At 36.6% G+C, this 27,974-nt stretch overlaps 1 protein-coding gene and 1 long non-coding RNA gene across 4 annotated transcripts in view; one reads left to right on the top strand and one right to left on the bottom strand.

Annotated features, from left to right (window-relative positions):
* The window catches only part of TMCC1 (transmembrane and coiled-coil domain family 1), a 240,686-nt gene that overhangs the window by 117,081 nt on the left and 95,631 nt on the right, over positions 1 to 27,974 (bottom strand). The window contains exon 1 of one of the 3 annotated variants that reach the window (XM_053218909.1): positions 1,491 to 1,703. The exons of the other annotated variants lie outside the window; for them this stretch is intronic. Within the exon in view, the coding sequence (XP_053074884.1) occupies positions 1,491 to 1,529 (39 nt within the window). The 5' untranslated portion in view covers positions 1,530 to 1,703. Of the gene's footprint in view, positions 1 to 1,490; positions 1,704 to 27,974 lie in introns of those variants that run through there. 3 annotated transcript variants of the gene reach the window in all.
* On the top strand, positions 1,677 to 7,046 carry LOC128314861 (uncharacterized). Its single transcript, XR_008297003.1, has 3 exons — positions 1,677 to 1,810; positions 2,126 to 2,243; positions 6,849 to 7,046. It is a non-coding gene; the product is annotated as an uncharacterized LOC128314861 (long non-coding RNA).

Below are 27,974 nucleotides of genomic sequence, written 5' to 3'. Positions count from 1 at the left end.
CACAGCCAGGCATAAAGCATATATTATATAGCATAGTGTGAGAAGAGTACGGTTCAAAAAGTAATTGGGAGAGAAATATCAGTAGCAAAATACCTAGAATGAATTTATTTTCTAATTAGAAAATTATCACCTGGCTCTGAACTATTTCAGACACTCTTGTGCAGAAAAATCACTGTCCTGAGAACCTACACATCTGTTTTTTAAATGTAGTACAAAATTTGGAAATATATAAACTAAAGGTTGTTCAAAGAGAAACAAAAAGTGATTCTTTTTATTGTTTACAAGAAACCTGGAGGCTTCTTGGCCCACTACCCCCAACACACATACCTAGAAACCTAGAATTAGGGGAAGAGAAGCAAGGGAAATGTATTTTACTACTCATAAAAAGTCCCTTGTTAGGCTTGGCGATCCAAGAAAAGAGATGAAATCTGACATGCGGATGGACCCAAGAGCCTTGCTCATTTTTGCCTGAATGCACACATTCTACACTGAGGTCACCTGTGAGGAACTGAAAGGTTTTCCCTTAAGATAATAACACATTTCAGGATTTAACAATTCTAACAACCAAGAAAGTGAAGAATGTCTACTGATTTACTATTTGTTTAAGCTTCTGTGCAGGGAATGATTGTGACACAATTCAACCACCAAGTGCTACATTTTAAAAACAGACTCAAGAACAGAATGATTTTTGAAATAAAGCTCAACTCTCAGCACACCTCTTTCCAAACTAGATTCTGTACTAGCTAAACAGAGAACTCCAAGACTGACTGGTCCAGAGAGGGTTGACCACGGCCAGGGCTGATTCAGAAAATCGGCAGTCCCTCTTCCAAGAGAGCTTTGCCTGTTGTTGTTTTTTAAGTTTGTTTTCCTTAGGTTAATAGAACTTTTCCCTCAAAACGGCACAAATGAAACCTGCTTTTCAAGCAGAACTCTGTAAAAATGTGATTTGTGAGCCCACTGGTTACTGCTTTTCACACACTCCTTCATTAAGTATGTGGGTTTCTTAACTGCTCATTTTAGTATTTTCACACAGGTCTTGGCTTCCTGCACTGTTTTATGGAAGTTGTCCTCGTTTTATACTAAATTTCGTACAACCGGACGGATTCCACAGACCAATAAGGCTTTCTCATCTTGGTCAACAAGCTGCTAGATTAATTGCTAATTAAAGATGCACTTTTTTTTATCCACTATCCTCTTTCACGCACACCCTCTTGGAAACTGTACCTCAGAAGCAAACTGTAACTTCCTCCAAATTCAGGGAGGACAGCTCTGGTTTTAGGAGAACAAAATCTGGAGTTGCCAGCGCAGTCAGCCTGAAACCTTTGTGTCTGTCAGAGGAAAGAACAAAAGGCAGCGCTTCCTCCCCCTGCCCCTCCTTAGCTCTGGAGGAAGGCAGGCTTGACAGAACAGTTCTAGAGAAAAAGGAAACCACGCCGAACCTAGGGAGAGTTTCCCCTAAACAAACACACAAAGCTACCCAAGCTACCCACCTTGGATAGCTGCCTCCTGAGGCTAAAGCGTTGAACCATGGTCACCCTGAGTAATCTTCAGACAAAGCAATCCACGAAGGGAAGCGTTTGTTTTTTTTAAATAACAGCTTCCCGGAAAACTCGGTGGCGAAACATTCTGAAGACTGTCACAGAAGTCCAAAGATTTTCCCTGGGAGTCTTAGCAAACTTGGAAGCACTTCATTGTTCCATCGGGAGATACCGCAAAGCCTACGTCGGAGAGGGCGGGCGGACGGCGGCAGGGAGGGGCGGAATCCTGGAGCTGCTTCGCCCAGTGCCAAGCTCGGGCGAGCACACTTCCTGTGAGTCAGCCGTGAGGGGTCCAGACACAAGGACCACCCCTTCGCTTCCCACCAAATCCTTAGCCCGGGATGCCGCTGCGGTGCCACCTGAGACTCCGGCGGGGGCGGGGACGGCAAAGGTGGGGGGCGGGGGGGGGGGGCGTGCGGACCTGATGTTCTGGTCTGTGTGGCGGGGAGGAGTGGCGCGCCGGGGTTAGGAAGCATCTGCCTCAAGCAGAAACCTGGCAACTGCGACAATTCCCCCCACCGTCCAGCCCTCCTGGCGGAGGAGGTCCCCCGCAAAGAGCGACACCCCCTTCTCAACCTCCACCTCAGGTAATCTGCTGGGTGAACCAGTGGGATGAAAGGAGGTGGCAAAAAGCCCCGGACTGTAGCAGCGCTGCTCCGGAGACTCCTCCCAGCTGGGCTCGGCAGCTGTCCGGCTTTGTCTAAGGTAATTGGCCGAGCCTTTCCTCTTATTCACGGGGAGGAGTCCCGCCTCGGGAAGGAATGTCAGGTGCAGAAAGGCATACTTCGTGGGTGACTTCAACTTCATTACAGAGTGACTTCAACTTCCTTACGAGCAAAACAAACGAAGGCTGCCTCCTGAGGTAACTGCATTCTCCCATAAGAACAATGTAATTTTTTAAAATCTACACACATAACAAAACGAACAGCTCAGAGTGAATAAATGTAGGTAGAGGTATGAAAATGGCAATCTGAGGGCAGATGCAAAGATAAAAAATATTTTGCTATCGTTCGCCAGTCTCTTCCTATTTGATTCTGCTTCCAGATAATCAACGTAAGGACAGATTCATTTTAGTGAAAATTTCTGCTCCTCTCTGAATTATTACTCTTGAATGATTTTAAAAATGGACCAGAACAGAACTTGTTGGCATATATTAATTTTCCCTGCTCCAGTGATTCTCAATTCCCGGTAAACGGCATAACACCTTATGCTACATGTAGCCTTTGTTGGAATGAACCTACTATGTGCAGTCCCTGGGTTAGGCATTTCAACTCTTCAGATAAGTAAAGCAGGAATATTCTAAAGCCTCAGTATTAGCATGAGGAAACCATATAGTGTTACTACCTTTTTTTTCCCCTTTGGGTAAGAAAAGTAAAAAATGAATTTGAAAAGCCAGATCTTAATACAATGGTTATTCACAACTATGCCCTTGTCATAGACTACCAGTTTCCAAATATCACCAAATATAATGTACAGTTTTTAAAACTTCACCTCAAATATCACATACATATTTCATAATACCTTAGGAAGAGTAGAAAAGATGTACCAGAGTCAAACAAGTAACAGGATGCCACAACTCCAAAAAAGTCACTGTAACCAAAATATATACATAAAAATTATATTCCAAAAACCTTAAATGGAAAAGGGTTAAACATATTTAAACTTTTTCTGAAATTCCAAAGCTAGGAAAACTTTGTGACTGAAAGCAAAGACTCCTTTATATGTAATGCTCAGAGTATGCAATGTAACCTAATATTTAAACTGACTGAAATTTAAGTACAAGTGGAAAGTAGGCTGATAGAAAACCTGAGTTCTGTGTGGTTTTTTGTTTTGTGTGTTTTTAAATGGTGTGATTACCAGTACCTCCATTTTTTTTCCCCCTATACAAAATGAAACTGAGTACTCAAAAAACTCCTGGGAATGCAGGAAGACCTAATGAGATACTGGGGTGGAAATAATGAAGTTCCTTACAGAAAGACATACTGTCTCAAAGATAAACATGAGGTGTTTCTGATATAATCAACTAGAATCCCAGATAATTGCTAGACTGCAAAGAATTGCAAGATTCTTTCTAACCCACACCTCCAAGGGGAGGTGGAAAGGGGATAAGTAATTACAGAAAACTGTCAAAAGTCTACGCATCCAGGTACACAAAAAATATCAATCATGAATTAAACAGGATATAAATCCTCAAAGGTCCCAGATACACATAAAAAGACTTACAGACTAAAAGAATGGTGTCTTCATTCGACGAGGAACTTATTTTTTGCCTAATAAAATAAAGATAAACCTCTAATTAATTGTTCAAATGCAACAAGACCTGTTAAAAAACATTTGAGTGTATGAATGCAATCCAGTCCTTAATAAAACAACAAAAAACTGAAAAGATCTTCAATAAACATAACTGTTCGGGGGGAAATCTCTGCATATGATCTATTTTGAGGTGTCTGGCAGCATTTTAGATGAAAATAGCAGACCAACATCAAAGATTATGAAAGAAGAGCTAGAAAGACAAAATGTATGACCTAGAGAAAAAGCAACAGCTCTGCAATAATTCTCTTATTACTCCAAGACCTGAATAAACAATGTAATTTTCAGTAAGCTGTGACTGAAAATCCCCATCTCCTATACTCTATGTGGAAACACACAGGAACTGTCCATGGGGTTCTTAATCAATCTTTTCTGGATCACACACTTTTTGTGGATCTCTTCAAAGCTATGAACTCAGTCACTGGAATGACATACATGAAATTCATGAATGAACAGACACAGTGTTTTTGACACAATTCCAAATGATCCATGGATTCCCCTAAAGCTTGTCCACACATCCATTTTAAGAACTCTTGTTTCCATCATAACTAAAAATGAGATGAACATCAATCACTTTCTTCTACTTTCCACCATAGGTAAGAGTTCTAAGTAGGCTTCAGAAACAGAAAAAAAGTCTGCCTTTGACATGTTGGCCTCAGTTCCCATTCATTACATTTTCCATATGTGTTTGTCAAATAATAATAATCTACTTCCAAAGCCACAAACAGTCTTTATGAAATGGTATTTTATTTTCGTTTTTAGCATCTTCATAGAAAAACCAAGAAAAATATTTTATTCTCCTTGTTTTATGTATCATATATAACCCCACAATTATCTTACTACTACACTTCAACCTTTTGTGTATGTATAAACCTACCTACATGTGCTTGTTTTTACCAAACTAGGACTATACTGTTTTCTGATTTGCTTTATCACTAAAAAAAAAAAAATCCAAAACAATCAGCAACCAAAAACATACAAAATACCTTGGATGAATACTTATAAAACTTAAATAATCATCCCAATTTAGTTGGTTTCCATATTCAAAACACTTGCCCCTCCTTTTGCAACTTCATTCTTAAAATTCTAAACCCATTTTTTAAATAAATTGATATTAAAGTTGTATACTACTGAATTCCATGTAATACAAACTACACTTTTGCAGAGAAGTAAACTAAAGTTCAAAGAGGTTTTCAAATTTGACCCTAAAATCAGAGTTGGTATTTGAGTCAGAACTAGAACCCCAATACAAATTTCATTGTGTTGCTTTTTTCCATTACATCATGCTTCCTCCTTTTTTTAATAAACTAAAACGCACTAAAAACGAACACTACTTAATATATTCATACGGTACACTTTTTTAGGAAACCGAATAATTATTCTATTTAAAAAATGTGAACCTTTATACTTTAAGTTAAATGAGTTTCCCTAAAGCCTGGCACAACTTAATATGCTTACAGTTTCTTTCCCTATCTCCTTAGTGTCCATTCTTATAATAGTGTTATATAAAATAAGTTATATTGTTCAAACATTGTGCGCTTTAACCAGCGTCCTGTAATAACCCAGTAGAAGTAACAGTGCCAGCTACCAGTCAATAAAACTAAGCCTAAATTTAAGAGGCGAAATTTCAATATGCAACACCATGTCATTTCAGAAAGCCCCCTTTCATTCATGCACTAAACCAGTTATGACACCCTTTACTTTTATGGAGGTCTTAGTAAGCAAACAGAAAACCTAAACAATTGTCATAAACATGGCAAGTGCTATAATAGCAAGAACAGTAATGACACACGGAAGGAGTAATGAACCTTTATGGGACAAAAAAAGTCTTAAATCTGGAGTCTAAGGTTGGAGAGGAATTTTGCCAACAGACAAAAAAGGAGAAGGGCATCCCATGCAGAAAAACAAAACAAAACAAAACAAAAAACTCCACAAGTTAACACAGAGATGTGATTCAAGTGGTTAGTAAAACTTAGTTTTTCGCATTAACAAGGCAACATGTTAGCCTACAGCATTCAGCATATTTTTTTTGTTTGCTTGGTCTAAAGTGTAGACTGTAACAAAATTAAGTTATTCCTCCTTTCTAAATTTCATGTTGGGGTTTACCATTTTTTCTATAAACTGCCCAAATGGGAATAGCCCATCATTAACAAATAATAATGTGATAGGTTCACTCTTTATGTAAAGTTATGACTCTTAGTTACTGCCTGCATTTAAGGCAAGGAGGAAGGAAATCTACTTCCAAAAAATTTAGTAAATCATGCTGCCAGTTTTGGACACACTGGTAATTCAACCCCCTTAAATGATACAAGATTTATATCTTGCAAAAATTAATTTCACTTGGCAATCCCACACTAGATAACAATACAGATACCACATTTCATCTACACAGATTAAGTAACTTGTGTAGTTATTTATAAAAGCCCCAAGCCACTGTCATAACTCTGAAAGTGGTAAGAAGTTAAAAGATGTTGATGATCAAAAAATCTGAATACCTCTTGTATTCAATTCCATTAACTACCTCATGGCGATGACTGAATTTAAAGAGCAGCCAACCACATCAAAAAGCATTTTTATTTTGATGAACTGAACATGGCTCTTTCAAATAGGCTAAATTAAGGTTGCCTCCTTTTCTATCAGCAATATTTTAGGGTTTGCATTTATTTCCTCCAAAAAAATTCATGCCATGCATCACCTGCAGTAAATATATACAAGGCAAAGGGAGAGAAGAAAAGGTAGAAGAGCGAGAGAGGAAAGAGTTTATTATGTGCCAAACAACTAACAACCAAGTGCCAAACAACTAACAGGGCTATTATTTACTATGTTGCAAAGAGCACTCAGTAAGATCATATGTACAGAATAATTAAACACTACAGAAACAAGTCCTTCAAACAGTTTACAAGGTGTTCCAACTGCTGGTCCCTGCTTTCCCTCTCCAGACATCTCACACTGCTTTCAACTTGATAACTCCAAATCTCAACTTAGATGTCTTTCCTCTAGGAAAGCCTTCTCTTCAACCTTCACCAACCCTGTTATCCACCTCATCGGTTGATTCTTCCTTACTACACTGTAGAGTAATCCTCCCTTATCTGTGGAGGATACATCCAAGACCTTCAGTGGATGCCTAAAACCATGGATAAGTACTGAACCTTATACATGCTGTGTATTTTCCTAAACTACATACTTATGATAAAATTTAATGTATAAATTAGGCACAGCTAGAAATTAACAACAATAGGGGCACATGGGTGGCTCAGTCAGTTAAGCATCTGCCTCGTGATTTCAGGTCAGGTCACAATCTTAAGATTCGTGAGATCAAGCCCTGTGTTGGGCTCTGCTCTGACAGTATGGAGCCTGCTTAGGATTCTCTCTCTCTCTCCCTCCCTGCCCCTACCCGACTCATGCTTTTTCTCTCTCTCACACACACACAAAATAACAATAGCCAGTAATAAAATAGAATAATTTAACTATATACTGTAATAAAAATTATGTGAATGTGCTCTTTCAAAATATATTATTGTACCTTCCTTTTGTGATGATGTGAAATGATAAAATGTATACATGATGAGATGAAATGAAGTGAATGATGTAGACATTGCATTAAGCTACTACTGACCTTCTGAACATATGTCAGAAGGATCATCTGCTTCTGGGCTGCAGTAAAAAGCAAAGCCATGGATAAGGGGGACTGCTGTATTACAATCTGTTTGTCTGCATCCGCCTCATCAAAACAGAAGTTTCTTAGGGGCAAGGACCCTAATATGCTCATAGGGGTATTCTGGCAGCTATTAGGTCCTTAAATATTTATTGAATAAATGGCTTAAAAATATAAGGCAGTGTTCAATGGCTCTACACAACTTCAAAAGTTTCTAAGACATTCTGGGTCTCCCACTCTGTCCCTCAACCATCTCTCATACCCCCAAAGTCCCTGATATTTCCACCTAATTAAATTCTACTTACTCTTCTATTCCACTTTTGTAAGAATTAATTTTATTAACCATTTGTCAATTGCTTATCTCCCATTTATGAAAGACTTTACAATTTAGTATTTTTGAATAAAATATTTCCTGTGAAAATTCAGAAAATAGAGTAAAATATAAAAAGTAAGAAAACTTTGTTCAAAATATCACCATACAGAAGTAACTACTACTAATGTTTTGATTGATTTTCATCTGGGATTTTTCTTGATCTTTAAATATGTAAGTAATTTATGAATGCTTAATTGTTGTAACCGCTGTTATTCATTTATCCTTCCTTTACAATGAGGTTATATACTATTTACCTATAAAAAAAAAGTATGCTGTATTGGGGTGCCTGGGTGGCTCAGTCAGTTAAACATCTGGTCATGATCTTATGGTTCATGAGATAAGAGCCCTGCATTGGGCTTTGTGCTGACAGTGCAGAGCCTGCTTGGATTCTTTCTCTCCTCTTCCCTCTACCTCTCTCCCCACCCTTGTGCTCATGCACGCACACTTGCTCTCTCTCAAAATAAAAAACATTAAAAAAATTATGCAGTATTATCTTCAGGTTAGCTTGGTTTCTTAACTAATATCATAGTACACATATTATTTAAAACTTCCTTTGCTATGGTCTGAATGTTTGCGTCCTCCCAAAATTTATAATGTTGAAATCCTAAAGCCCAATGTGATATTAAGAGGTGGTGCCTCTGGGAGGTACTACACTCATCGGTGGGGTTAATGTTCTTGTAAAAGAGATCCCATAGAGCTCCCTAGCCCCTTCCAACATGTGAGGACACAACGAATAGTCTGCAACCTGGGAGAGGGTCCTCATGCTACACTAGCACCCTGATCTCAGACTTCCAGCTTCCAGAACAGTGAGAAATAAAATTCGATTGTTTATAAACTACCCAGTCTGGTATTTTGTCATAGTGGCCTAAACAAACTAAAATATCAGCTTTTAAAAGTTCAACAATTTACTCAGAAAATTTTGTTGGAATATATGGATCTCTACTATTGCTACATATTATTTCATAGTAGACACAGAATAGTTTAGTTTATTATTCTCTTTTTCTTGATGACCATTTAGATTATTTCTCATTTTTGCTAGTACAAACAATACTGCCTGTACATGCCCACTTCTGGACATGTGGTATGTTTTCTCCAAAACAGATACTAAGATATGATCCTACCCATTCAAGGTCCAGCCCAAACTCTATAGAAGCAAACCCTGTCCATTTTAGCTCACCGTCATTTCTGCTTCTGCAGAACTCATAGTGATAGTTCTTATACTTTTGTATTTGCTACTTAGGTCCTATACCGTTATTTAGTTTTTTAAGCATTAAGCATAGAATTATATCTTATATACATCTATATACATGTATTATATCTCATATACATTTTGTATGCCAACTACATAGTATCTTAGAGTAAACAATAAATATTTGTGGAGTGCCCTGAAAACCTTAAAAGAAACCTTAATCTTGTCTGGGAGGATAGATATGTAACTGTTCCATTACCTTATTTCTTTATTTCAATATAAAAGATCACATAAACTTTAATGTTTAAATATTACTGCTTTCGACCTCATTTTCTCCATCTGTAGACCTTACAAAGGAGAAAACCAAATGCCTTACCCAAGTCCAAAATACTGCAACTCCCTTTTAATTTCATGTCTTATGAAGAGAACCATTATCTGGCAGAATTTATACTTCAAAAAGTGATACTAGGGAGAATGACAACAAATTGGCAGACTAGTAAATATAGGCCTTCCTTCTCCCGTAAAGGCACTGAGTTAACAATACATGGACCAAAATACTGGGATGAACTCTAGAGAATAGGTAAAAGCTATAGCACCCATACATGATAACATGATAAACAAGACATGATAATAGTAAAACGTGTAGGAAAACTTACAGTGTTTGGTGCACCCATTCATGCTACTTCCCCTGCACAGCATAGTGTGGAAGACCCAGGAAAAAAAACCCCATGCCAAGGTTTTTCCTTCAGGAACACAAACAGACTAAATGTCCTACATTCTGGCTTGCCCGAGGGCTGCCTGAAGGACTGGTTTCTGTTTTGCCTGACTCAAAGCGCTGCAAAGACTGGAAACAGAGCTGGAAGATGCTGCAAATAACACGAAAGCAGCACCCTAGAGTTGCATTTCTGCAGGCAAATGCCAGGGTGGGCTAAAATCACAAAAGGTTTGGGAAGTCCTGGAACCTCCAGTCAGGCTAATTAGTGAAGATATTCCTATGCAGAAATCCGGTATACAAAGACTGGGATAGGCAGCTGTTTTTCAAATGCCTATATCCCGGCCAAAAACAAAACAAAGTACACACACACACATACACACACACACACACAGAAACAGATATACTTGGCCCAATTAAAGGAACAAAATAAAACTCCAGAAACAGACCTTACAGACCTACTTAAAGTACCACACATCTATAAGGTATCAGACAAAAAATTTTAAATAAATCATAAAAATGCTCAAAGAACTAAAAGAGAACACAAACAACTAAAAGAAAACAGGAAAATGAGAATATCAGCAAAGAGACAGAAACTACAAAAAGACACATTCTGGAGCTGAAAAGTACAAAAAACTAAACGGGAAATTTCACTAGAAGGGCTCAACATCAGAAATGAACAGGCAGAAGAATCGGTGAACTTGAAGGCAGGTCATCTGAAATTGGAGTCAGAGGAGCAAAAAAAAAAATAGAAAAATGAAAAGAACCTAAGGAACTTATAAGAGGGAAACTACTAAGTTGACCAAGCTTTGCCATTATGGGAATGTCACAGATAGGAGAGAGAAGAAAGGGACAGAGAGCCTTATTTGAAAAAAAAGTAGCTGATAACTTCTTAAATCTGAGGAAAGAAATAGACTCACAGATTAAAGAAGCTCAAAATGCTCCAACTAGGATAACTCCAAAGAAAACTACACTGAGATGCATTTTAATCAAACTTTATCTAAAGTCAAAGACAATCTTAAAAGCAGCAAAAGCAATTAAATTCATCACATACAAGGAAGCTTCCATAAGATTGTTAAGATTACTGAGCAGACACTATACAGGCCAGAAGGAATGAGATGATATATTTAAAATGCTGAAAGAAAAAACCAAAACAAACAAAAAAAGCTTTCAACCAAGCATACTGTATCAAGCAAAAAAAAAGTGGGGGGGGGGGGGGCGGAGTTAAGACTTTCCCCAATAGGGGCGCAAGGGTGGCTCAGTCAGTTAAGGGACTGAGTCTTGATTTTAGCTCAGGTCATGATCTTGCAGCTCATGAGTTCAAGCCCGTGTCCTTTTCTTCTGTCCCTTTCTTCTCTCTGCACAGACAGTGCAAGAGTCTGCTTGGCTCTCTCTCTGCCCCTGCCCCACTCGTGCTTTCTCTCACTCAAAATAAATAAACTTAAAAAAAAAAAAAAGACTTTCCCAAATAAATTATAGCTGAGAGACTAAACTAATAAACTAAAGCTGAGGAATTAAAATGATAAACTGAAGCTAGTGCATTGCAATTAGATCTGTTCTACAAGATATGCCAGAGGAAGTCCTTCAAGTTGAAATGAAAGGACAGTAGACAGCAACATAAAACCGCATAAAAATATAATGGTCTCTGGTAAAGGTAAATACATGAACAAATATAGTAACATGTACACTCTAAATCTGGTGCATAGAATTTTAATGACAAAAACATAAAATTGTGTAAGTCTATGTTAATGGGTATACAATATGTAAATATGTAATTTGTGACATTAATAACATGAAGCAGAGGATGGAGTTGTAAAGTAGTTTCTGTATGTGATTTAAATAGTTTATGGGAATGTAAGCTGGTGCAGCCACTCTGGAAAACAGTATGGAGGTTCCTCAAAAAACTAAAAATAGAACTACCCTACGACCCAGCAAATGCACTACTAGGCATTTATCTAAGGGATACAGGTGTGCTGTTTCAAAGGGACACATGCACCCCCGTGTTTATAGCAGCACTATCAACAACAGCCAAAGTATGAAAGAGCCCAAATGTCCATCGATGGATGAATGGATAAAGAAGACGTGGTGTATACACACACACACACACACACACACACACACAATGGACTATTACTTGGCAATCAAAAAGAATGAAATCCTGCCATTTGCAACTATGTGGATGGAACTAGAGGGTATTATGCTAAGTGAAATTAGTCAGAGGAAGACAAAAATCATATGACTTCACTCATATGAGGACTTTAAGAGGTAAAACATGAACATGAGGGAAGGGAAACAAAAATAATATAAAAACAGGGAGGGGGACAAAACCTAAGAGACTCATAAATATGGAGAACAAACTGAGGGTTACAGCAGGGGTTGGGGGGGGATGGGCTAAATGGGTAAGGGGCACTAAGGAATCTACTCCTGAAATCGTTGCACTATATGCTAACTAATTTGGATGTAAATTTAAAATAATAAAAAATAAAATTAAAAAATAAAAAAAAATTAATAGTTAAAAAAACAGTGCTATCGGGACACCTGGGTGGCTCAGTCAGTTGGGTGTCCGACTTTAGCTCAGGTCATGATCTCACAGCTCCTGAATTCGAGCCCCACGTCAGGCTCTGTGCTGATGGCTCAGAGCCTGGAGACTGCTTTGGACTTTGTGTCTCCCTCTCTCTCTCTCCCCTCCTCCACTCATGTTCGGTCTCTGTCTCAAAAATAAATAATCATTAAAAAAAATTTTTTAAATAAAAATAAAAAACAATGCTATCACTTTAAGATGTTTTTAATTAAGACGTAATTAAGATGTAATTGCAATGATCACTGCAAAGAAAGTACCTACAGATTATAAACTAAAGGAAATAAGAAAGATATCAAAGCATTATCACAATAGTAGTCCCTCTTTCTAAATTCTGCTTTCTGTGGTTTCAGTTACCTGTGGTCAACTGCAGTATGGAAGCAAATGATCCTCCCTCATATCAGAAGATCAACAGTAGCTTAATGCTATGTCTCAATGCCTATGTCATTCACCTCACTTCATTTCATGGCACAGGCATTTGATTATCTCACATTAGCATGAGAACAAGGGTGAGAGTACAAGAACAATAAAGACTTTTTGAAAGACAGACCACATTCAAACAACTTTTATTATAGTATATTGTTATAATTGTTCTACTTTATTGTTGTTGTTCATCTCTTACTGTGCCTAATTTACAAATTAGTTTTTATCATAGGTATGTATGTATAGGAAAAAACATAGTATATATAGGGTTCAGTACTATGCACAGTATCAGGCATCCACCAGGGGTCTTGGAATGTATCCTCCACGGATAAGGATTGGGGGGAACAATATTTATAAAAAACAAAACACAAAGGAAAGCAGTGAGAAAGTAAGGGAGGGACAAAAAAAGCTGGAAGATATACAAAAAACAATTAACAAAACAATAATTTTAAGTCCTTCCTTATCGATAATTACTTTAAATGTAAATGGATCTACACAAAACCTGAACACAGATGTGCTTATATATCTGCATATGTGTATCGGTAAACAGATGTATACAGCAGCTTTATTCATAACTGCCAAAACTTGGAAGCAATCCAGATGTCCTTCATTAGGTAAATGGATAAACTGTGCTATATGCAAACAACAGAATATTATTCAGTGATAAAAAGAGATGAGCTACCAAGCCATGAAGACTCATGGAGAAATCTTAAAATGCATATTACTAAGTAAAAGAGGACAATCTGAAAAATTGCATACCATACAATTCCAACTATATTACATTCTGGCAAAGGCAAAATGATGAAGACAGTAAAAAAAAAATCAGTAGTTGCCAGAAGCTGGAGGTGGGGGGTGAAGAAAGGGATAAAGAGGCAGAATACAGGATTTTTAAGGCAGTGAAAATACTGATACTTTAATAGTGGATGCATGTCATTATACATTTGCCCAAACCTATAGAATATATAAGACCAAGAATGAGCCCTAATGCAAAAAATGGGCTTTGGGTGATTATGATATGTCTGTGTAAGTTCAACAATTGTAACAGATGTATGACTCCAATGGGGGAATGTTAATAATGGAGGCTATGTGTGTGTAGGAGCTGGGGTCATCTGGGAAATCTCTGTAACTTCCTCTAAAATTTGCTGTGAACCTGAAACCGCTCTAAAAAAAATGAAATCTTTTTAAAGGATGCAAACGGATTAAGCTCCCCAATCAAAAGATCTGACTGAATTAAAACCACAGGATCTAACTATATGCTGTCTACAAGAGTCTCACTTTAGAGCTAAGAACAAACACAGGCTAAGAATGAAAGGTTGGAAAACGGCCCATAAAAATGGTAACCAAAAGACAGGAGAAATGGTTTTATGAATATCAGACAAAACAGACTTTAAATCAAAATCTGTTGCAAGAGACAAAAGAGGGCATGATAAACCAAAAACATCTAACAGTTATAAATATTTATGCACCAAACCTCAGAACTCCTAAATATATGAAGCAAATGGAAAGAATTGAAAGGAAAATAGCAACACAACAGACTTCGATACTCCATTTGCAAAAATGGATAAAATAATGAGACAGAAGATCAATAAGAAAATATGATTTCAATAACACTATAGACTAATTAAAACTAACAGACATATACAGAACACTCCACCCAACAACAGCAAAATATACATGCCTCTCAAGTGCACATGGAACATTCTTCAGGACAGACCACAGGTTAGGACACAAAACAAGTCTTAACAAATTAACAAAGTTATCTTTTCTGCTCACAATGGAATGAAATGCAAGGAAAACCAGAAAGTCTACACTTGTGTGGAAATTAAACAACACACTCTTAAACAACCAATGGGTAAAAGAAGTCACAAAGTAAATTAGAAATACCTAAAGACAAATGGAAATGAAAATACAACATATCAAAACTTATGAAGTACTTACGAGCAAAGGCAATGCTAAGAAGGCACACTAGAGTAGTAAATGAGTACATTTAAAAAGAAGATCTCAAATCAATAACCTAACCCTACACCTGAAGAAACTAGAAAAACTAAATCCAAAGCTATAAGAAAATAATAGATTTTAAATCAAAATCTGTTATAAGAGACAAAGGAGGACATAATGATAAACCAAAAACATTAGAGCAGAAATAAAGAATAGAACAAAAGGAAAAAAATCAGTGAAACTAAGAGTTGCTTTTTTGACAGGATCAACAAAGTTAACAAAGCTTTAAACTGGATTAACTACATGAGAGAGAGCAACAGCAAACGAGGGTGCACACACAAGCAAAAGAACTCAATGAAAATCAGAAACGAAATCAAGGACAGTATAACTAATGCCACAGAAAAAAAGGATTTTAAGAGAATACCATGAACAACTATTAGGCCAACAAAATGGTTAACTTAGGAAAATATGCATAAATTTCTACAAATACACAACATAACCAAGGCTGAATTATCTTGAAGAAATAGAAAATCTTAACAGATCAGTAACAGTAAAAGAGAATGAATCATTAATTTAAAAACTCTCAGGAAAGAAAAGCCCAGGACCAACCAGATGGCATCAATGGAGCATTCTACCAAATCTTAAAGAAAAATTACCATGAATCCTCCTGACACTCCTCAAAAAAAAGTTTACAAAGAGGGAACACTTTCAAGTTCATTCTGTAAGTTCAGAATTACCCTTATCCAGGGCTCCTGGGTGGCTTCAGTAGGTTAAGCTTACGACCTGGCTCATGTCACGATCTCACAATTCATGAGTGGTTTATGAGTTCCAGCCCCGCGTAGGGCTCTGTGCTGGTAGTTCAGAGCCTAGAGCCTGCTTTGGATTCTGTGTTTCCCGCTCTCTCTGCTCTTCCCTCGCTCAGACTCTGTCTCTCTCTCTCTCTCTCAAAAACAAACATTAAAAAAAATTAAAAAAGAATTACCTTATCCCAAAGCTAGACAAAGACACTACACAAAAACTGCAACCCATACCAATATTCCTAATGAACATCAATGTAAAATTCCTCAGCAAAATACTAGCAAAGTGAATTCAACAGCACATTAAAAGGTATATACACTAAAACCAAGTGAGATTTAATCCTGGAAAGTCAAGATCAACATATGAAAAGTGATTAATGTAATATGCCACAGTAACAGAAAGAAGGAAAAAAACATGTATCATCTCAACTGATGCAGAAAAAGCATTTGACAAGACTCAATACACTTTCATGATAAAAATGCTCAAAAACTAGTATTAAAAGGAAACTACCTCAACATTTTAAAAAGCCATTAATGGAAAGCCCACAGCTGACATCAGACCCAATGATGAAAGACTGAAAACTCTAAGATCAGAAATAAGGCAAGGATGCCTGCTCTTGCCACTTCTATTCAACATACTACTGGAAGTCCTAGCTGGAGAAATTAAGCAAGGAAAAGGAATGGAAATGAATAGACACTCAAATTAGGAAGGTGAAAAGTAAAATTATGTCTGTTCACAGATAACATGAACTTATATACAGAAAACCCTAATAAAAAGAAGTCGGGATTTTCACAGAGATGTTAACACTAATAAATGAATTCAGCAAAGTTGGAGAATACAAAAGCCACACACAAAAAATCAGTTGTGTTTCTATAACTAACAACGAATAACCTGAAGAAATTAAGAAAATAATTCCATTTGAAATAGTATCAAAATATTTAGGAATAAGCCTAAACAAAAAGAAATGAGTATACACTGCAAACTACAAAACACTGCAGAAGCAAAGTTAAAAAGACACAAGTAAAAGGAAAGATATCCTATATTCATGAATTGGAACACTTAACACTGTCAAGGAGTACACACTACTCCAATCAGTATACAGACTCAACAAAATCACTACCAGTATCTCCATGGCATTTTTTTTGCAGAAATAGAAAACTCCATCCTAAAATTCATATGTAATCTCAGAGGACATGAAATAGACAAAACAATTTTGAAGAAGAACAGAAAACTCATTCTTCCTGATTTCAAAACACTTTACAAAGCTACAGTAATCAGAACATGGTGAGACTGGAATAAAGACAAAGATCAATAGAAAAGAACAGAAAATACAGAAATAAACCTTTGCATATATGGTCAAATGATTTTTAATACAGGTGCTAAACCCACTCAATGGAATAAAGGATAGTCTCTTCAGCAAACTGTGCTGGGAAAACTAGATAATCACATGCAAGAGAGAAATTGTACCTTCATCTTATACCACATACAAAATTTAACTCAAAGGACACAAAAGGCAAAAATAGACTAATGAACTATATTAAACTTAAAAACCTTCATGTAAGGGAAACAATCAACAGAGCAAACAGGAAACCTCCAGAATGGGAGAAAATGTTTGCAAATCATGTATCTAATTAAGGAGTTAACTACGTAAAAAACTGCTACAACAACAAAAAGCAACTGATTAAGAAATAGACAAAGAAACATTTAGAGAAGAACTAATGCCGATTCTTCTGAGACTGTTCCAAAAAACAGAAATGGAAGGAAAACTTCCAAAATCATTCTGTGAGGCCATTGCCTTGATTCCAAAACCAGACAAAGACCCCACTAAAAAGGAGAATTACAGACCAATATCCCTGATGAACATGGATGTAAAAATTCTCAACAAGATACTAACAAATCAAACCCAACACTATAGTAAAAGAATTATTCACCATGATCAAGACGGATTTATTCCTGGGCTGCAGAAGTGGCTCAATATCCACAAATCAATGTGATACACCATATTAATAAAAGAAAGGATAAGAACCATATGATCCTCTCAATAGATGCAGAAAAAGCATTTGATAAAAGAGAGCATCCTTTCTTGATAAAAACCGACAAGAAAGTAGGGATAGAAGGATCATACCTCGAGATCATAAAGGACTTATAAGAAAGACCCACAGCTAATATAGTCCTCAATGGGGAAAAATAGAGAGCTTTTCCCCTAAGGTGAGGAACAGAATAGGGGTTGTCCACTCTCACCACAGCTGTTCAACATAGTACTGGAAGTCCTAGCCTCAGCAAACAGACAACAAAAATAAATAAAGGGCATCCAAATCAGCAAATAAAAAGTAAAACTTTCACTCTTCACAGATGACATGATACTCTGTGGAAAACCAAAAGACTCTACCAAAAAACTGCTAAAACTGTACATGAATTCAGCAAAGTTACAGCATATAAAATCAATGTACAGAAATCGGTTGCATTTCTATTCAATAATGAAGCAGCAGAAAGAGAAATCAAGGAATTGATCCCATTTACAATGGCATCAAAAACCATAAAATACCTAAGAATAAACCTAACCAAAGAGGTAAAAGATGCGTATGCTGAAAACTATAGAAAGCTTATGAAAGAAATTGAAGAAGACACAAGGAAATGGAAAAACATTCCACGCTCATGGATTGGAAGAAAAAATCGTTAAAATGTCTATACTACCCAAAGCAGTCTACACATTCAATGCAATCCCTATCAAAATAACACCAGCATTCTTCACAGAGCTAGAACAAATAATTCTAAAATTTGTATGGAACCAAAAAAGGCCCTGAATAGTCAAAGTAATGTTGAAAAAGAAAAACAAAGTGGGAGGCATCACAATCCCGGACTTCAGGATGTATTGTAATACAGCTGTTGTAGTAATACAGCTGTAATACAGCTTTGTAAAGCTGTAATCATCAAGACAGGATGGTACTGGCACAAAAACAGACCCATAGATCAATGAAACAGAGTATAGAATCCAAAATGGACCCACAACTATATGGTCAACAAATTTTCAACAGAGCAGGAAACAATATCCAATGGAAAAAAAGACAGTCTCTTCAACAAAGGGTGTTGGGAAAATTGGACAGCAACATACAGAAGAATGAAACTGGACCACTTTCTTACAGCATACACAAAAATAAACTCAAAATGTCAGACAGGAAACCACCAAAATCCTAGAGGAGAACACAGACAGCAACCTCTTTGACCTTGGCCAGAGCAAGTTCTCACTAGACACGTGGCCAGAGGCAAGGAAAACAAAAGCAAAAACGAAGTACTGGAACTTCATCAAGATAAAAAGATTCTGCACTGCAAAGGGGAAACAATCAACAATACTAAAAGGCAGCCTACAGAGTGGGAGAAGATATCTGCAAACGACATACTGGATAAAGGGCTAGTATTCAAAATCTATAAAGAACTTACCAAACTCAATACCCCCAAAAATAAATAATCCAGTTATGAAATGGGCAGAAGACATGAACAGACATTTCTCCAAAGAAGACCTACAAATGGCTAAAAGACACATGAAAAAAATGCTCAACATCACTCATCATCAGGGAAATACAAATCAAAACCACAATGAGACACACCTATCAGAAAGGCTAAAGTTAACAACTCAGGAAACAACAGACACTGGTGAGGATGCAGAGAAAGAGTAACCCTCTGACACTGTTGATGTGAATGCAAACTGGTGCAGCCACTCAGGAAAACATGGAGGTTCCTCAAAAAGTTAAAAATAGAACTACCCTAGGATCCATCAATTGTACTACTAGATATTTATCCAAAGGATACAAAAATGCTGATTTGAAGGGGCACATGCACCCCAATATTTATAGTGGCACTATCAACAATAGCCAAATTATGCAAAGAGCCCAAATGTCCATCAACTGATGAATGGATAAAGATGTGGTATATATATACAATGGATTATTACCCCACAATCAAAAAGAATGAAATCTTGCCATTTGCAACAACGTGGATGGGACCACAGTGTATTATGCTAAACAAAATCAATCAGAGAAAGACAAATACCTTCTGATTTCATTCATACATGCAATTTAAGAAACCAAACAGATGAACATAAGAGAAGGGAAAGAAAAATAAATTAAGATAAAAACAGAGGGAAGCAAACCAAAAGAGACTCTTAACTACAGAAAACAAACTAACAATTCCTGGAGTGGGTGTGGGGATTGGAAAAATGGATGATGGGCATTGAAGAGGGCACTTGTGATGAACACTGGGTGTTATATATAAGTAATGAATCATAAAATTCTACTCCTTAAACCAATATGACACTATATATTAACTAACTTAAATTTAAATTAAGTCTTCAATGGTGCACCTGGGTGGCTCAGTTGGTTAAGCATCTGATTTCGGCTCAGGTCATGATCTCGTGGTTTGTGAGTTCCAGCCCCGGGTCCAGCTCTGTGCTGACAGCTCTCTTTCTCTCTCAAAAACAAATAAACATTAAAATAAAATTTTCTTAGGAGCATCTGGGTGGCCCATTCAGTTGAGTGTCCGATTTCGACTTGGGTCATGATTTCATGGTTCATGGGTTTGAGCCCCACATCAGGCTCTATACTGACAGCTCAGAGCCTAGGGCCTGCTTCAGATTCTGTCTCCCTCTCTCTCTGCCTCTCCCCTGCTCACACTCTCTGTGTCTCTTAAAAATGACTAAAACTGTTAAAAAATTAAAAAAATTTTTTTCTTAAATAAAATTTAAATAAAAAAAAAAGGGCAAAGGACTTAAATAATTATTTCTCCAAACATAAATGGTCTGTAAGCATATGCAAAGATGATCAAAATCACTAATCAGAGAAATGCAAATCAAAACCACAATGAGGTATCACCTCCTACCCACTAGGATGATAACTTATAAAATAACAGAATATAAGTGTTACTAAGTATGTGGAGAAATTGGGACGTTTGTGTATTGTTGAGGGGATTATAAAATAGTAGAACTGCACCATTAGAATAATAGTGGAAAATGGTATGGCAGTTCCTCAAAAAATTAAAAATAGAAGTATCATAACCCAGCAATCCTACTTCTGATTATATGCCCAAAAGAACTGAAAGTCAGGTCTCTAAGAAATATTTGCACACCTGTGTTGATAACAGCATAATTCACGACAGCTAAGATGTGGAAGAAAACCAAATATCCATCAAAAAGCTGAATGGAAAAACAAAAATGTGGTTATAAATCAAAGGAATATTACCGAGTATTTAAAAGGAAGGCTATCCTGTCACATGCTACAAGATAGAGAAACCTTGGGGACATTATGCTCAGTGAAATAAGCCAGTCAGAAAAAGAAAAAAATGCATGATTCTACTTATAGAGGCATCTAGACTATTCAAATTCATAGAAAGAGAAAGTAAAATAGTGGTTACCAGTGGCTGGGGAAAGGAGGGAAAAGGGAGAGTTGTTTCATGGATATAGTTTCAGATTTGCAAGATGAAAGACTTCTGGAGATCTGTTTGGCAACAAGGCGAATATACTTAATACTACTAAATTACACACTTAGAGTTATGTGTTTTTTACAATTTTTTTTTTAAAACACGAAGCTAATTGTATTTCTATTTCCAAATATGCCCCTTGATTCTGCACTTTTGGTTCCTTAAACTCCTCCTTCCTTTTCTTGCATTTAGTCATGGAGATCAACCAACAGATGTCTTTTTCCAGAAAAATGGGATCTTCTCTAAATAATAGGACATTCTCTCCAGATAGAAATGAAGAGTTTTGACAATAACACATCACTGCAGAGCTTTAAATACCCAGTACCAAAAAAAACAAAAAACAAACTTATTGTCAAGAATCCTTACAAATGAACAGCTCCTTTCTGGTTTGTTCTTTAGAATACCTTATTATTTATAATCACACAATATTAAAAAATTATTCTTTAAAAAATAATCAACTTCTTCAGTCCTCATTTAAATTTTATTGTTCATACTTGGCATTTTATAAAGAACAATTACATTAAAAATAACTGCAACATTAAATGAAATAATTCTGAGGTTTTTGTTCTCTCAAGTGGTACCCCACACAATTGTTTACAATGCCAAGAGCGTGTTGAATATGACAGTACCGCAGTCGGAGAGACAAAGGAACAACTCTTCCCTCAAGACTAAAGAAACCTCTCTAGCAGTGAAAACTGAGAACACAGGTTACAAGAAAAGACCCAAGACCATAGATATGAATGGTGAGCAAACCAAGAAACAAGAGAAGGTTGTTTAGGATTGTTATGTCTTTCCTTTTTCTTTTTTTCTTTAAGTTTTATGTACGCAATCTCTACACACAATGTGGGCTCAAACTTACGACCCTGAGATTAAGTCACACGTTCTACCGACTGAGCCAGCCAAGCACCCCTTGTTATGTCTTTCTATTGAGAGGACCATTTTAGCATTATGAAATATCATTCTTTACCTTTAGTAATACTTCTTGCCTTAATATCTAACTTACTTGATATTAACATGGTTTAATCACCTTTCTTTCAGCTAGTGTTTGTATGGTATTATTAGTGTTTTCTGGCCTTTTTAGTTCCATTTTACTATTTATTTTGCATTATCTCCTATGTTCTTTATTCTTCTTTTCCTGCTTCTTTTCTATTAATCAACTATTTTTAATATTCCATTTTATTTCTTCTTTTAGTTTGTTTTACATCTTTGTGTTTTTCTTTTAGTGGTTACTGAGAAAATAATACACATTCTTGACTTGCTACAGTCTAGTTTAACCACATTCCAAACAATATAAGACCTTAACAACAATCTGACCCATTAACCCTCCTCCAACCTTTTTGCTATTGTTGTTGTAGATTTTATTTCTATAATCTTTTAAACCTCTCAACATCATATTATAATTTTTTTATTTTTTTTAATGTTTATTTACCTTTAAGAGAGAAGACAGAGTGCAAGCAGGCAAGGGGCAGAAAGAGAGGGAGACACAGAATCCAAAGTAGGGTCCAAGCTCTGAGCTGTCAGCACAGAGTCCAACATGGAGCTCGAAACCATGAACCTGTGCTGAAGTTGGACATTTAACCAACTGAACCACCCAGGCCCCCCAACAGTAATATTATAATTTTAAAGCTCAACTATTAACTAAGGAAATATAGATGCAAATTATATACAAGTAAACAAAATTAAGCAATACTATTCCAGCTATATTGATATTTGCTGAAATTCTCTACAGATATGTAGTTTGGCAGCCAGGTCTTCAGGGAATGTGTTAGTGTCCAAATTCATACGCAATGTGTATCAAATCAGCACACCATGGAATTTATAGCCTCTGGCCTCGGTAGCGTGAAATTTCTATAACACCAAAGGAACCCTGAGGTAGCTCTTGAATCTAGAAGTTACACTAACTGGGGACCTCAAGTCTCCCTCTTACGTAATATTAGGCTGTCATTTTATTTCATCCTTTCCTCCTACCGGAATGTTTCCAAGAATGCTGTAAGATCAAATTCCTACACTGGACAGAAGGGGCTGTTAACCTGTTGAGATCCTTTAACGCTGTTACATTGAATTCCACAAAATTACAATTTTTGTAAGCCAAAACTTCTTTCTCAACTATTGGCAATATCATATGGTCCAAAGTAATATTTAAGTGTAAGACTTAATAAGACCCAGGGTTTAGTTTAACTTAATCAAGATTTCCTTCACCCAAATCAAGATTTGTAAGAATAGTTTTAATTTCCAAAATCAAATTTTAAGAAGATTATTCTGCCTATAACATTCTAGGCCAATGAAAAGAGAATAAGTTCATATTTAGCTACTTAGTAAAGAGAATTTGAGGCAGAAGATAACTACAAAGGTGATTTTGCTATAGAAATGCTGTCCTTTTAGGGGCTACATGGAAGAACCAAATGAATTCCAGTCTTTGTCTTTTCTATTTCACAATAGTGGCTCTCTATATTTTTCTTTTTTCTTTTGTAATTTAAAATGTGTGTAAGCATGTCTATAGGATAAATTTCTAAAAGCGGAATTATTAGACAAAAGGAATTATACATTGTTAGTTTCAAGTGTATACCATGATTTGATATTTGCATGTATTACAAAATGATCATCACAGCAAGTCTAGTTAAACATGTTACCATAAATTTTTTTCCTTGTGATGACAGCTTTTAAAATCTACTCTTAACAACTTTCAAATATGCAATACAGTATTTTTAATTATAGTAACCATGTTGTACATTACATCCCCATGATTTATTTGTATCTTTTGGTCCCCTTCACCAATCCCTAATCCCTTACCTCAGGGAACCATCAACTTGTTTGTTATCTATATTCATGAGCTTGGGGTGTTTTTTTGTTTTTTGCTGTTCTTGTTTTTTGAGTTTCTACATATAAGTGAGATCATACAGTATTTGTCTTTCTCTGACTTATTTCACTAAGCATAATGCCCTCATGGTCCATCCATGTTGGTGCAAATACCAGGATTTCATTATTTTTTATGGTTGAATAATATTCCATGTATCATACATATTAAATACACAAGTACACATACCACATTTTCTTTATCCATTCAGTCACTGACGGACACTTAGACTGTTTCCGTATCTTGGCTTTTGTTAATTTCAAAAAAAAAAAAGATGAAACTTTTTGTGACTTGTAATTTGGGGACAAAGAAGACTTTAGAGGGCATATCTATATCAAAGTCCCTCAAATTTCTATTCTAATAAAAGTTTCTCCAGAGGGGAGGCAGCAGTAGATAAGAGATGTCAATAAAAATTTGGAAGGTAAAAAAAAAAACAGGTGGTCCGGTAATAAATGACTTAGCTTCCAGCTTTTTTCCAGTTAGGTAAAGGCTTGGCAGGGTAGTGGGTAGTATGGGGAAATCAACAAGAAGCAAGCCAATTTATGCTAAAACTACAGAAAGGTCAGAACTGAACAAAAGTATTAGGGGCTCCTTTAAAAGCCTGGGTGGCTCAGTCGGTTAAAAGTCCAACTTCGGCTCAGGTCATGATCTCACGGTTCATGGGTTTGAGCCCCACGTCGGGCTCTGTACTGACAGCTCAGAGCCTGGAGCCTGCTTAGGATTCTGTGTCTCCCTCTGTCTGCACCCTCCCCTTCTTGCTCTCCCCCCCCCCCCAAAAGGGCATAGAGTTGAACCTGGAAACAGAAGAATTGGTTAAAAGTATTTATAATGAGCAGTCAGATAAGCACATCACTCTTCTAACACACAGGTGATCAGCCCAGAGGTTTACTTTCTGGTGAAACTGAAACAAGGGACCAGAAGGATTCCAGAATGACAGACTCTAGACAGAACTGAGGACTGGGGTGAGGGACCATTCTGAGGACAGAAGGATTCAAACTGATAGATGACAATTTCAGTCCTCTTCCCTGTCTCCCAAAACACACGTAGCCAGGTATATTGCCACTGCCATCATCCACTCACCCTCAAAGGCAAGAGTTTGAACAATTCCTCTGGAAAAACCAACTGAAGACAAGACCCAAGACACTGACAACTAGAAGAGCTTACAATAAAGTGGGTCTCTGCCAAATTACTGTATAGTAAAAACCATCAACCCAAGAAAGCCTTCACAAAGGAGAGCTTCCCAGAGCATTTTAATGCCTCTCTCAAATAAGGAAAAACCATGAATGACTAGACTTTTAAGAAAAGCCTCTATTAAAGAAGACAGAGACTAAAACACCCAGAAAAAAAGAAAACTCCAAAGAGAGGCAATATAGGAAGCAAAAGAAATTATCCTCAGAGACAAAGAAATCTATAAAAGAAGAACAAGATGTAATGGGGGAAACAGTATTCAGGGGTGCCTGGGTGGCTCAGTTGGTTAAGCACCCAACATCAGCTCAGGTCATGATTTTACAGTTTGTGAGTTTGAGCCCCACATTGGGCTTGCTGTTGTCAGTGCAGAGCCCATTTCGGATCTCCTGTTCCCTTCTCTGTCTCTCCCCTGCTCCTGCTTACACTGGCTCTCTCAAAAATAAATGTTTAAAAATAAATAAATATTAAAAATGTTTTTAATAAAGAAAAAAGAAAAAGTATTCACAGAAGAGGAAAAAATACTTAGAAAATAAGATGGGGAAAAAATACTTAATAGAAGGATTAGGAAATAAGTTTTAAGGAAATTTCCCAGAAATCAGAATGTGACAGAAAATAAAGAAAGAAAAATGCAAACAAAACCAAGGAATGTAACAGGAGATCCAATTTTCGACCAACAAAAAGAATACAAACTTAAGTTGGGAAAAAGATTAAACAGTGTAAGTGAACTACAGCTATATGCAATACATGGATCAACCGCAGACACATTATTTTTGCAAAAAAGCAAGTCATACAAGACTCTCTAAACTAATACCATTTTAAAAACCCCAACAAGTACCACTAAACAATAGTTTTGTTTAGTGTCACATACATACATAATTAACTACCTTTTAAAACGTAAAAGTGAATGAAATACAAGATTTTGGACAGTGGGAGAATCACATATAGTTTCAAGAGCATAGTGATGGTAACATTCCCATTTTTAAGTTGTGTAGTCAGTTCATAGGTCATTTGTTTATTATTAGTTTTTTTTTATATAAGAAAGCAGCACCTTTTTAAAAAAAATTTATTTATTTATTTTGAGAAAGAGAGCAGGAAAGGCAGGGAGAGAGGAAAAAAGAGAGAATCCCAAGCAGGCTCTGCACTGTCAGCACAGAGTCTGAGACGGGGCTTGAACTCACGAACCATGAGATCATGACCTGAGCAGAAACCAAGAGTTGGCCACTTAACTGACTGAGCCACCCAGGCACCCCTTAAGTTTTTTTTAGGTATGAATAAAATATTACATAATAATTTTTTAATACAATAAAAATTTTTAAACAAAATCAAGTTTTCCAGTCAGACAAGTGTGTGGCAAGTTAGTGGGAGATATGGGGAAAATACATTTTTGGTTAAGATGGAACAAAAATTAATACAAGATAGTTTTCTAAAACAAGTACTTTCAGATCTTTTTTTGAGTTCTCCAGATCAAAAGGACCCACAACTATCTAGCCCAACAAAAGCCACCTCACACCAAGAACATCTTTGTAAAACCCAGGACAATAAAGGCTTTTTAAAATTCTAGAGAAAAAAAAAAAAGATGTTATCCAAAGGATCAAGAATCAGTATGGCATCAGATTTTTCAGAGCAATACTAACAACTAAGACACAATGCTTAAAAATTCTATGGGGAAATTATATACAACATAAAATCCCACACCAAGTCAATGAAGTATCATAGTAAATGAAGGATTAAATAAAGGAATTTTGAAATGGGCACAACTTCTAAAAAATGATCTCTTATGCATCCTTTTTCACAAGGTTCCTGGAGAATATGCTCCATGAAAAATAATAAGCCAATCAAGAAGACAACATTAAATCAGAGAAACAGGGAATCTGTTATTGATTAACAGATGAAGGAGTCCCAGGACAAAAGGTGTGCAACAGTCTTTGAAAGCAATCCATTCAAACTGGAGAAGTAAGGGCATCAAGAAAAAGATGAAAACTAGGAAGAATACACAACGTTTCTGAAAGTATCGAGAGGACTTGTAGTTCTTTCAGAATTTGGAAATGACCCAATTACAGCTAGAAAGAACAATCAAAATGGAAGCAATTAACTCCAGGGACAACAAAAAAATTATATAGAAAGGAAAAAAATGTAACCATGTTCTACTTATAAGGTTCAAGTTGTTGGAAGGGAGCAAAATGTGCCACCCTGCAATATGTCTCTTTGGCATGTGGATGATTCTAGGTTGATTATTTTTAAGAATAAGAAGGCTCACAAAGAAATTTTGACTTTCCACCTAAATGCCTGAAAGTATTTAGATAGAGGGCCTGCTCCAGGAAGGAAGCTATCACCTTAGATAACTACAGTATAATCTGAACTTGGCATGGTAGACAGGGAGGAATTTAGCAAAGTCTGTTAATATTCCTCTCTATAACCCATTGTTTCTGTATGATCCAGCAAACATTTGTTTACCATTTAATGTTTTTCATTTTCCTGTGAACTGTCTTCTTCTCCCTTGAAGTCTCAGCCCCTACCCACTTCTCCTTAGCTCTACAGGACATATAAGCCTCAACTGCCTAACTGCCCATGAGTCTCATTCTTATGGAGCCCATATACATATGTAATTAAATATGATTTTCTGTTAATCTGACTCATGTCAATTTATTTATTTATTTATTTTTAAAGTTTATTTATTTTCAGAGAGACAGAGGAAGCTTGAGCAGGGGAGGAGCAGAGAGAGAGAGAGAGAGAGAGAGAGAGAGAGAGAGAGAGAGAGAGAGAGCGCAAATCCCAAGCAGGCTCTGCACTGTCAGGACAGAGCCTGATGCAGGGCTCAAACCCACAAAACTGTGAGATCATCACCTGAGCCGAAATCAAGAGTCAGATGCTTAACTGACTGAGCCACCCAGGTGCCCCTCAATTTAATTCTTATTAACTCCAAAAGAACATTGAAAGAGAAAGGAAAAA

This window comes from Acinonyx jubatus, chromosome A2 (genome assembly GCF_027475565.1).
Source record: "Acinonyx jubatus isolate Ajub_Pintada_27869175 chromosome A2, VMU_Ajub_asm_v1.0, whole genome shotgun sequence".
Taxonomy (NCBI): Eukaryota; Metazoa; Chordata; class Mammalia; order Carnivora; family Felidae; genus Acinonyx; species Acinonyx jubatus.
Note: the sequence above shows the minus strand (reverse complement) of the source record. Positions and strands in the feature narration are given on the sequence as shown.